The sequence below is a fragment of the Rhipicephalus sanguineus genome, chromosome 1, assembly GCF_013339695.2.
Source record: "Rhipicephalus sanguineus isolate Rsan-2018 chromosome 1, BIME_Rsan_1.4, whole genome shotgun sequence".
NCBI lineage: Eukaryota > Metazoa > Arthropoda > Arachnida > Ixodida > Ixodidae > Rhipicephalus > Rhipicephalus sanguineus.
The window spans coordinates 57,556,972-57,569,493 of NC_051176.1; the positions used below are offsets into that span (position 1 = coordinate 57,556,972).

Sequence of the window (12,522 nt, forward strand, 5' to 3'; positions counted from 1 at the left end):
GTCAGCTGTCATTCCAATGCAATCGCGCGAAATTCTGATGGCTGCAAAAAGAAAAGCGCACACAAGGCTACACATAGCATCAGACGTATGTAGAGCATACACGCGGCCGCGAACCTTTCGCTAGAGGCCCGCGGCTTCACACGGAAAAAAGTTTTGTTACTTTGCTTAATGCTACTCGCATCATTTTCTCGCCTACATCGATTAATAACGCTTTGTTCGGGTATTTTTTTCGCGAGACACCCCATGCGGTCACTATGAGTTTAAAAAAATCACCATGGAACGAAAACGCTATATTTCAGAATCGGCGTCCAGGTATTAGTTTTTGTGGGGATCAGTTGTGGGAATCGAGAGCGTCCTCCCCTTTGGCGCCTCGTTCCCTAGCTAGCGTGTTATGCCGGTCCCGCGCGGGTCGATCGCCGGGAACCGTTGTTAAACGGCAACATGTCGAGCATGGCTACGACGCCAGGCTTATTGTCTTGCGCAAGCCGTTTCCCTCTCCCCGGTGTTGAGACGTCCGGGCGCCGCACGTCGCAGGGCACGCTAGCTTACATCACTGTGCCATGCCTGTCCTCATTGGCCGTCAGTGACAGCCCCCGGGCCCCCTCTCCACTTTGAGCTCGCTGCTGTCTGGTACTTGGTCGCCGCAGCAGATGCCCTTAGGCCTGCGACGAGAGGTTCACGCGCTGCCCTAGCAGGCGACCCCTCGTTCGTGCGCTCGGCTGCTCCCTTTGTGTCCGCCGGCAAGCGTACCCGATCGGTCTTGCGGAGTTACCCTTGTACGGCCCGCAATCCCGGGATGGTCGCACTATGGTGCACCTTGGTTTAACCCGTGTTTGTTGACAACATGCCTCGAGGGCCCTTTCTGCGCCATTTCGAAGAGTCGACGAACCCAGCCGTAGCGTCTTTGTGCGCAACGGTGGTGAAGGAGCGTTGCGTTCTGTCCCGGTCGTGCTCGTAGGGCAAGCCTCGTGCGAACCTATCTCCACACAGTATAGAGATGTTTTTCGAAACCTGACGTCAAATGCCCATGAGAAAATACCCATATATAAGATGTGGGAAAGGTGTTCTTTTAAATAGCAACGTTAGGTGACGTTTTGTTTAAACACTCCGGACGGACGGACGGACGGATAGATGGATAGGGTTAGCAGCAGAGCACCGTAACCACAGTGCAACCGCGGCGGACAATAATATTATTTTGTCATTTTGTACCCATAACGTTCACCCTATTCTTCCTGTGCATTTTCCTGTGTTCACCTGTGTTCTGATTCTCCCTGTGTTCACGTCACTATTACAGTGTATTTTATCTGCAAATAATAAGAAAAACGGGTACTTGATGCGCCAGAACAGAAGTTCAAAGATAGCTAAAAAGCTGAAACTTTTGTCGCCAGACGAGGTCCCAAAGCAGCCAATTTGGCGCTAAGTAGTCACCAACGGCAACCTTGCACCCTGACCTATATGCAGGGCACCATCGAGGAGATGGAGAGCGTATTTCTACAAGTGGCCTGCTCCCTGGCTGTTGCCGAGCCTGAGCTTGAGTTCGAGCACCGTGACCTGCACTGCGACAATGTTCTGGTGAATCGAACTGAAGAGGAACGTGTCGAGTACGTCCTGAACGGTCGGAAAGTGGTGGTGCGAACAGCTGGCGTCAGGGCACTCGTCATCGACTACACGCTGTCCCGCTTGCGAAAAGGTATACACGTCCACCGCAAGCGACTATATCACGCCAGTTTAACTTTTAGCATATCAAAGAATGTGGGACGACCGTCGCTGGCCTTACAGCTCTTTGGCGGCGAGCAGTCCCTTTTCGACGAAGCCGTTGCGGCAGAGTCGATCGGTTGTGTGAATTGCCAGCGTCATTGCACCTGTAGGAAGGGAATGTAATTTGTGCGTCACAAAATATAATAATAAAACTACTTTAAAGTTATATCACTGCGTCAATTCGTGCCTGTGCGCGCCCAGCATAAATGGGGTAGTGGGAAGCCTCCAAATATTGTCCCTGTCAATATATAATAATAATTGTTGGGGTTTTACGTCCCAAAACCACGAAATGATTATGAGGGACACCGTAGTGGAGGGCTCCGGAAATTTAGACCATCTGGTGGTACTTAACGTGCACCTAAATCTAAGTAGATTCGCTGATGACATTGCCTTGATGAGTAACTCAGGGGACGAATTGAAAATCATGCCGTAGGAGAGGAGAAAGAGGGGGAAGCGTAGGAGAGGAGAGGGCGATACATATCACGTACTGTCGCAGCGCATTGTCTTTAGGGAGCCTTCATGTGTGCACGCCCCCTCCGTTATTAAGACTGGTTACACACTACTACGGGACGAACGGGTGCCGCTATAAGGAACTTCGCCCCTAATATTGGACGGCTGCACAAAGCGTGCATGTCAAGTTGCCCTCTGTGTTTTTAATTTAGCTATACTATACCGCCCGTAAACTATCAGCCTGTTTATTTTTATATGTATTTTCCGCCGACCACATACAAAAGGAATGTGATCGTTTACTCTATTAGGTGCAAAAGAAAAACCTTCACTTTCACCGCACTATACACAATGGGAAATGTTTGCATCGTTTACCTATTTACTTACCCAGGCGGAAACGTGGTGTACACTGACCTGTCGAGCGACACGGCGCTTTTCGGGGGAATAGGGAGTTACCAGTACGACGTCTACCGCATCATGAAGAACGAAAATGGGTGAGCAGAATGAGAACACTCAGCTTGGCGAATAATCGGGGCCTGCGCCGAAACTTTTGCCACTTACAAGTATACGCACTCAGCAGTTCGCCGTTTTGCCCAGTGACGTTACGCATTAGGTTTAATTGGCAAGAGAGGCAATGGCGAGTTACCGGAGTGCGGTGAAACAGCTGAAGCCCGCATATTTTCAACGCTTTTTGCCCTGCATAACATACGATCTTGCAAGTAAACATTGCCCTAAACTATACGCAATATTATAGTAGTCTTAACGCACTGTGCGCCTTTCTTTGCTCTGATAACGCAAAAGGAGACTTTTAGCGCATGGAAAAAAAGCTTAAAACGCTTTTTCCAGCGTAGTAAAGTGATCACGTGACGGGATGTTTCCTGGGGTAGCAGGCGGCTGTTGCTGTCGCGGTCTCGAAACCCTCTTTACGAAAAGCTTTTGCAGCGAAGCTTTCGGTAGCTCGGCTAGTCGTATATCCGTACGCAGAAAACAATCTGGAGCCAATTATGGACGCATTAAAGCGGAGCTCCTGGCGCTTCCTATGGAATGGCGGAAGAAACTAGTGCATTGAAGTGGAAAAATATACCGGTGCTATGGTTTAAGCCCGGGCCCCCACGCACCGAAGGCAAGTGTCTTAACCGCTAGGATACACAGCCACGTTTGCAAGATGTCAATATATCTCAACCATATGTATGCCTCGTATTTTTTAGCACTGTTGTAAAGACGCTCGAAGGGCAACGTGCTTACGAGGAAAGACGTTGGGAACGCAAAACAGCAAACAATTATTAAGTATAATGAAGAAACGTCCTAAGGGTATCATATTTTGATGCAGGACGGCTTATATTGCCCCTGGAAAAGTGTCTTCCAAGCAGTGCATTTGTGTTTAGAAGTGAAGACGAATTTACGAGGATAAGCGCAAACTTTGGAATCGGCCTTTCCCACATTTTGAGTTGCAGCGAAGCGCACTCATAACCTCGATGGCGGTGTCGTCGCGGACTCGCGGTAGACTCTCTACAGTGGTTTGAACGTTGGTGGGCGCTTTCACAGCGTGACCTTTCATACCAAGCTGCGTGTCGCCTCGGCGTCGTGCATTAAACAGCTTCAGTGGTCATCCACGCAGTGGAATGGCTCCTCAATTTTTTTTTCGCTCCCAGGGGCTACTTTAGATTTTCCTTCACTAGTAACGTCTCTTTAACGCGATTGAGTGGCACGAAAAGTTCTAGCGTAAGGAAAAACGCCTTTCGTTTATGTGTCTTTATAACAAATTTACTTAAATGGCGGCAAGAAAATGCCGGAATTTCGCATTCGCTTGTGGAACTACCGTGCGTATAGGTCCACACATATTTTTTTCTAGCCAGTGCAGATTTAACTGCACTGTACACGGAAGGGCTAGAAGGGGGTCGACTACTGGCACGCTCAATTCATCATCGTCATCATCATCATCAGCCTGACTACGCCTACTGCAGGGAAAAAGCCTCTCCCATATGTTTCGCCAATCAACCCGGTCCTGTGCTCGCTGTGGCCACGTTAGCCCCGCAAACTTATTAATCTCATCCGGCTACCTAACCTTCTGCCTCCACCTCGCGCGCTTGCCTTCTCTTGGAATCCAGCCTGCTACTCTTAATGGCCAGCGGTTATCTTGCCTACGGGTTACTTGCCCTGCCTATGCCCGTTTGTCCTTGATTTCGACTAAGATGTCCTTAACACCCGTTTGTTTCCTAACCCCGTCTGCTATCGTTTTGTCCCTTAAAGGGACACTAAAGAGCAAAACGATTTTTCTCGTATCAGTAAAGTACTCTTTCACGATACCACAAACACGCTTGCTGCGAGAAGACGCTTAGTAAGCGAGAAAACGTGCAAAAACAAAATACGGGTGGCGACGCCACCTTTAAGTTTCCGCACCATTCGCCGTGACGTCACATGTTTTGACGGCGCCTACTAGGGACTACGTAGTTCCTAATCGGTAAAAATGAAGTACATTGTCCTCTGAGGGGGCCATAGACCTAACATACGAAGTTTGGGGTAATTTTGTTGAGCCAATGGCGCCAAAATACGATAAATACACTTTGAAATCCGTGACGTCACGCGGGGAGATTTCGGCGCGAAATTTAAAAATGAAACTTTCAACTTGATTTTCTCCTCTATTAATAAAGCTATGATGGCGAAATTAACGACATTAGAGTTCTCAGAGCACTATTTATCGATCTAAACCGATTCATTGTTTCTCTTTATTGTCCCTTTAAGGTGGCCCTAGCATTTTCCTTTTCATGGCTCAATTATTTGACTGCAAGTATGCGGGCATTTCTCTGGGGCTCGAGCATCCGCACTCGTTACTATAGTTCTTGGAAATTAATTTGGCCCTGCTTTCGACACCCTCTGCATCGCGGTGCGTTAGTGTGACGTCCTGGATTTCTCAGGATCTCCGCATAAGTCGGGAAGCTTCTCGAGAAATATTTAACCCAAGCTTTTTAGGTTAACTTCTTCGTTCCTTTAAGAGGCGCCTTCACTGAGTTTTGTTTTTCCTAAGGCCGAGTAAAAACCGCCCAAGAAGCACAAACACACATGACTGGAAGGACACGTGACGTGGAAAAACGCGAAGGAAAAAAAAAAGAAGGCCAAAGATGTAGCCAACCCTAAAGAATCGATCACGATGTTTTTGAAAGTGACGCACAATTTGACATAGAAAATTTAGCAATCGTGCAATATTAATCAGGCAAATACTTTTGAATGAAGTAATCCACGCTAACACAAACATTCAGCAGGTTGCGGAACGCGGTCGCTGGCTAGCAAAACACCGTGGGTACTATCGTCGTATCTGGATCGAATCGTCGTACTCCCCCCCCCCCCCTCCCACACACACACAGACACATACACATATCTTTAAGGGAAGACGTGGGTGTTAAAATTTTTTTTACTAATTGGGTGAACTGCGAGAACTTTAATAAATTTCCTCACTTTTTTCTGCAGATTACAGATCCCTAAGTAGATTTTAATAGCTGCATTAGAACAAAATATATGCAATTTGTATAAGCATATTTGAAGAAATACAGCGCTCAAACAGACGTAGAATAACAAAAGAGTGTACGTCTACGTAGACTCTTTTTTTTTTGTCTTTGAGCGCCGTTTTTCTTCAAATGTGAACAAGCACCAACTAGCCCAACTTGCCATTTTGTTACAGTACATTTCTAAAACCATATTTCTTACGGTGCTTTGTTAAACATTTTGTGCTGCCTCAAAAAAACGGGCGAGATTTTTTAGCAGCCAATTACAGTGGCACTGCACAGATTAGTCCATGCCTAGAAACAACGAACCGCTGGAATTTCTCTTGCGCCAATACGGTCTCTATACGCGTTTGAAATAGATAGGAAAAGTTAAGTAGTTTGAGCGCCCACTTTTGCAGTGTACAAAAATGTTTGTCATCATATAATGGACGAACGACATAATATATAAAACGATGAGAAATTGCCTTTTTTTTTTGGTCAGGACAGCGTACATCAAATAATTCAAACGCTTTCAATGGCTTAATAAAATTAACTAATGCAGTTAGTAATGATAAATAATAGAATCGCCATTTGTGCATTTATGTGATGAATCTACAATACAGCACCCGTTAGACACACGCACCGCGTTAGACAACTCCGCCACGCAGCACACGTCCTCCAGCATATTAACGGCGAGCTATTTATATATATACAGCATCTACACAGCGCCCTGCAAGTGTCCAGCGGTGACAGTTGTTAGTTCGCGTTCATCCTGTATGTGTTCTTTTCGTGCGTCCTTCGTGCTTGAGAGGCGCATTGCAAGTTTCGAGCTGGCTTGCCGTTCTTCGTGTGACATTCCATTTGGTTGCTATCGCATTCGTTGGTTCGCCCTTGCGGAGAAACTGACACTTTTTTTTTTTTGCAAGCCTCCGCACTGCAAATCAAGTAGTTGACAAAAAATCGGCGGGTGTGGTGCTGCTTAGGCGATATGCATGGTGCATCCAACCGATGCAAGAAACACGTGCCGCGTTGCAACTTGCCGCTGCCGGAACGATGGTAGGCGATAAACACTGCGAGCGCCTGCCGCTTCGGTACACTTCAAAAGCGGCACTATAACAAGCTTCTACTGCATCGAATGACGACTGGCGGGAGTGACGCTGAGCTAGTGCGTGTGAATAACAGAACGAAATACATTCTTTTTGAAGAAACAAATATGACAACAAAATTCGGATGGCGGCTGCCCTTGCAGCATTGCCTCGCCTCTTGTCTCAGCAAACGACTCGATGTTGAATATTTGATTGGTTCTTTTATTGCAATAGCAATTATATGGACAGTCTCGGCTGGATTTTGCCGTCGCCGTCGCCGCCGTCATGCATCGTATATGTATAAGTATGTATATATATACAAAGGCCCCAAAGAAAAATAACTCAGAAAAATGCTTCCGAAGCGCGGAATCGAACCAGGGACCTCTTGCTCCGCAGCGAGCGGCGCTATCCTCTACGCCACGAAACGCAGATCCTCCACGTAGCTAACGGCGAGCGTTATATACACACCATTTAGCGCTGGACGGACTCAGAGACAGAAGGCGATAATAAGCGTTTCTTCATTACCAGCGAGGTGGCGCTAGGAGCCCGACGGGCGCATTTAAAAGTCGTCGGCGAGCTCGCTCGCTTCTTCTTATATTTGCGCATGGGAGAAGCTTGCCCTTCCGCTGTCTGCTCGCGCGGTTTTCTCGTGGCGCGGGGTGGAGGAATGTTTCACGCTTTCACCGTGATGTCCGCGCTCATGTTACGGCGCGTACGAATGTCACTCGAGCTCAGGGACGCCGCTAAACGAACAAACAGAAGATGAGCGCGAACTATCAAGTGTCACAGCTCGACACTTGAAGCACGCTAGTTTCCTTCGCTGCTTCGGCCGCCTTTGCAACAGAAGCGCTGTTCAAACTGAGAGTATCCATTGGCGAGCCTCACTTCGTATAGCATTAGTTCCTTGCTATCGCATTCATTGCTTCGCCCTTGCGGCGAAACTGTGACTTTTTTGACCTTTACGTCATAGAAAAGAGCGGCCGGGACTGGACGCGCATTTTACGCACGGACAGTGGTACATTTTACTTTTTATTCTTAGATTGTCACCGACTATAGGTGTCATGGGCTCATGCGTCGCGGACGAGAATCCATGCACATTGCGAAACTGCGTCGTCACCGCACCATCAGAGCAGAAACCTCTAGCGGTCTCGCGGGATATCAACTCTCCGCAGGGCAGAGACTATAGGGCCACTGGTTCCTCGATGCGCTGACTCGCCTCAGCTCCCGGGCGCGCGCATAGAGGCACTCTAGCAGGGACGTTACCGCAGCGCGAACTGTCGGCGCTCGTTAGTGCCCTGATGTTGTACTTCACCGATCCTAGTCGGGGCCGCCTCTTGAGAGCGCAGAAAAATGAATCGGAGGAGGCGCTGAGGAAGGAGGTATCTCCCGTTCGCGTCTTCAAGAATGTATGTGTCGGTGGCGCAGTGGTTAGAGCGTCCTGCCAGTTAGTGGTTCGATCACCCGTTCGGGTGCCTCGACCGACATTTTTTTTTTCAGAGTATTTTTCTTTGTGCCATACATGTACTTGTCCCCTTCTACTGACGTCATTTCCGTGATGGAAATGCCAGTCAATTCACGGTGGAGCCCGACAGAAAACACTTTCATGTTAAAAAGACTCAAATGCTGCAACCAGCCGCAGATACATCATCCTGTTATTTGTAAAAATATTCATAAATTGTATATTGCAAGGAATGGCGTCAATAAAATCAGTTTCGCTGCAAGGGCGAAGCAGTGAATGCGATAGCAACAAATTGGAATGTTATGCGAAGTAAGGCTAACTCTTTTGGATCCGATCTCGCGTAAATCTACAAAACGCTGGTTTAAACGAATACGGCCGGTCTTGGAAGTGAAGGGGTCTTAGTGCAGACTGTCGTCTCAACGCGAAGTAAGCTGTGAGAGCACAGCGCATATACGAGCCGTCTGTTGATGTCTATATACTGCGCGCGCCAGCTCTCGCGACCGTGCCCACATAATCAAAGTTCGCAGTTGTTGCTGCCCCCCCCCCCCCCCCCCGAGCCCCACCTTCGGCGCCCCTTCATGCTCCTTCCCTCGACGAAAGACGGACGGAGCGCTTCCCCTCTTCTTGAGAAGCCATCGATGGCAGGCCTCGCACGCGGGGCGATGATAGCGCAAGCGCTCTTAGTGCGACGGAGAGGGCCGGCTCGTTCCACCTCTGCTGCGGCCGCGTTCGTCCCCAACGCTCGCGCGCTTTTACTAGCGCGTAGAACATACGATGCGCGGGGTGATGTCATCGATTTTGACTTTATACGGATCATGGCGGTGACGGCGAAAACCCGCCGAGAGTGTCCATACAATTGATATCGCAACAAAAAGAGGTACGAAAAAAAAAGGACAAGACGCATGCGTTAAAGGGACCCTGAAGCTGTTTTCTGACATTTTGTCCGCGTTTAGGCTACAGCATCATCAAATCGTTCACACCATGAGTTAAGCGACGCGCCTTGTATTCAGGCAGCTAAGTGGAATTATACGGTACCCTCCTTCTCAGCACTGCCTTTCCTCCTTAACTTGTCAAACGCGCAGCCGTTGTTGGCGACGGCAACGCATTCGACGCGTTGAGCATCGTTACCCTCTCCTTGGATTACGCAATCAACTTCGGCAGCGCGCCGTCGGCGGAGACGAAGGGTATCGTGGTGTGGTTGAGATTGCTTCGACAAATGCCGCAACACTACAAGCCGTTCTTATTTTATTCTCCTGGACGCCGACAATCTGCAAATGCCAAGCATGCCGACAAACAAAAAGTATTCGAGAACAATCACCGATAAGCGTAAACTCGTGTAATGTGATTGTGTCTTCAGGGGTGAAGTTACAGCCGCAGACACATGGATCCTGGCACTGATCGGATAGCGAGAGCCCGACGCTCGCAGCACCGACGAGCTCAAGCGACTTCGCTCGCCAGACGCCTTACAAGCCTTGCACGACGTCGCAGCTTTACAAGTCACCAATCGCTATATTTGCAGCAGACAACGCAGCTAGGGCAATTCATGGTGACCGAGAAAAATAACCTCGGGATAAACACTGTCGCGCAGCTCACGTCAACACGGAGCACGTATTGTAACACAGGCAGACGACGCTTGCTGTCCACCGGAGGTTCAGTAACGTAGACGGGACATATCCAGTCAGATCGGTCGCCGGTGCTACGCACCATGAAATAATGCTTCGTAGAATGGAAGCGGGAAGTTTAAAGCTCGTTCGGCTGAGCCGCTGCTATCTGTAGCGATTCGCATGTTTGAAGTCTTGATGCAGTTAATGCAGAGAGGTTAAATCGGCCTGCAAGTGATCCATAGGACTTGCATTACCGGCTCAGTGTGTTTGTAAGGAATCGTCATAACCATTACTGGGTCCCTTGAAGTTAAAAGCTAGCCCTTATGGACCAAAAATATTGTTTTGACGACAGACCATTTCCGAATTTAGTAATATCAGCATCTTACGGGTTCTGTTGTTATTACCTCCTGCTCTCGCAGCGACGACTGGGAGGCGTATCACCCGCACACCAATGTGTTGTGGCTGCACTACCTGCTGGGGAAGTTGTTGCAAAAGCTCCCCAAGACGAAGAAGGCCGCGGAGGTCGTCGACCCGTCCACTAGTCGGGGTCGACTGGTCGCCTGGGCGGACGCAATCCTGGCTCTCCCGTCGGCCGAAGAGTTTGTGGCACAGCACGTGATTCCTCACCTCGAACGAGACGCCGAGGCACCGCGCAAAGCGAGGCGCGCAGAACGGCCGCCGACTAGGGAGCCCCACGGCCGGAATCTTCGAGAGCGCCGCTAAACGCTTGTCTGTTTGGTTGCGGCTTGTGCATGCTGGCCGCGTATATTTAACAGTGGATTTGGAACTTAGTGTGCATTCAGTGTACACGCGTACGTTGCCAGTGAAGAAAGCAGAAAGCATGCACTGCGTTCATTTTGCCGAGTAAAATGAGCGTGAATGAAGTTATACGATTCGCGCATCATTGGGACGAACAAAATTAAGAGATAAAGAGAAATCTAAAAAGAAGACAGAAAAACAGATTTGGCAGTCTTTTTTTTTTCAAATGCAAGGCGCTACGATATTTCCATAATTTCTCACAACGGGCTGGTGATTGAGCAGTTTATTATTACAGTTTGTTTTCGTTATTTCACAATGCGTGAACATTTGTTTTGAGGATTGCGTGCAGTACTTCACCTTGAGCGACTGTACTTCATTTATTTATTTAAATATCTTATTTATTATTTAATGAATGTATTCATTAAATTGGTAAACTATTTTTTATGTTGTGAAATAAAGATATCACAAATATCCCCGGTGTATGGAGAACAGTTTTCTACGAAAAGTCCTCGCACCACTGTGATTCGAAACCGCGACGGGCTCGTACGTGGGACGTACTCGGATCGAATCTTTCAGTTGAGGTACAGGTAATCCACCCTCTTTTTTTTTTTTCGTTTTGCAATGGTTAGTCTTTACGGTTTGCTGTTCAGCTGCTTGTAGAAGTTTTTTTCCTCATTTCGAAAGGGGGCCCAGCACAGCCAAGGTCCCTGGCCGCCACTTAAGGCTCCCTGGGCGTCGCCATAATCCCCTTTGGGCTGTGATGAATAGGTGTGACCCGCCAAAGATGCACTGCCGAGGCTGGGACGTCAGCCTTTGTACTCCCGTGCCACAGTCCAGAAAGGAGGTTTTCTCTCCTGTGAAAAGGTCTATACGTTACCTTGCCGCGGTGTAATCCAGTTGTGTGACACGTTGACCGCGAATAATACCGGTGTCACACGGGCACTTTTGATCGCAATGAGGACCCATCCGGGTCGGATTTCTTGATCGCGATCAACAATGGTCGCTCCCACACGGCCCACACTTATCCGGATCGAGCTTGGCGCTGACGACAGTCGAATCGCGATCTGAGTGTCTGATCTCGATGCGCCGATCGCGATCGTCTTGATCCCGATCGGGCCTGATCGCGATTAGAAGGGACCATGTAGCAGCACCTGATCCTGATCGAGCAGAATCCGAATCGGCCCTGATCGCGATAAAGGACTGAGACAAAGAAAGAAAACGCGAACGACGACACGGGTGTCGTCTGGCTGCCACGTTGTCGGTGGTGTTTTCTTTGTCTCCGTCCTTTATTAGCGGTCAGCGTGTCATGCACTTAATACCAACTAGGCCGAATGTTAGTTCCAAAGAACAGTTAATGTGTCCGCGAAAAGAGCAGACCTGCATATACTGAAAGCAAAAAAAAAAGTCTGAGTACCAAGGTACTTCCTAAGAGACATCAAGGCGAGAGCCTTTTTACCTTACTTGCCCTTTGATTGAACACTTTCTTGGCTGTTATTATTCGTTTTTTTTTTCGTTCTGTTCTCTTTCGACGAGGCGCGGGTGTTCGTATAACTTTACACCGAGTAACGCGAATGCCTTTGTTGACGCCGTGGTTGTTGATACTGTTAATTATAGCTCAGCCCTCTGTAATGGGTTGGCAGTTTTTAACCACCCACACGTTGCGCAATTAACACGGTGTGACGCCTGGTGCGATTCTACGCTTCTGCCACGCAATATTACTTCTTTTAACGGGACTTATAGGGTCTTTTTCCAAAGTGGTTTCAAGTACTGGCGGGGCTCTGTGGTAGAATACTTGACTGCCACGTCGAATACTTGGGTTCGATGCCGGCTCGAACCGTGATTTTTATTGAGGCCATGTGGGTTTTTGTACCGCACGCCGCGGCCAGCGTCTGATGAGGCACTGAAGGCTTTGTCCTCAATAACAAAAGCCG

General features: G+C 48.5%; 1 protein-coding gene across 1 annotated transcript; it reads left to right on the forward strand.

Annotated features, from left to right (window-relative positions):
* The first annotated feature begins 2,556 nt into the window (after window positions 1-2,556).
* On the forward strand, window positions 2,557-11,023 carry LOC125756238 (serine/threonine-protein kinase haspin-like). Its single transcript, XM_049416128.1, has 2 exons — window positions 2,557-2,699; window positions 10,252-11,023. The coding sequence occupies exons 1-2, from the start codon at window positions 2,557-2,559 to the stop codon at window positions 10,553-10,555; spliced, it is 447 nt and encodes a 148-aa protein (XP_049272085.1). The 3' UTR covers window positions 10,556-11,023.
* Window positions 11,024-12,522: the final 1,499 nt, after the last annotated feature.

Excerpts from the sequence above, each read along its gene's own strand:
- LOC125756238 (XM_049416128.1), top strand. The coding sequence starts at position 2,557 with ATGGGAAATGTTTGCATCGTTTACCTATTTACTTACCCAGGCGGAAAC. Across the intron at positions 2,700-10,251 it reads ATCATGAAGAACGAAAATGG|CGACGACTGGGAGGCGTATC; the intron begins GTGAGCAGAATG and ends CTGCTCTCGCAG.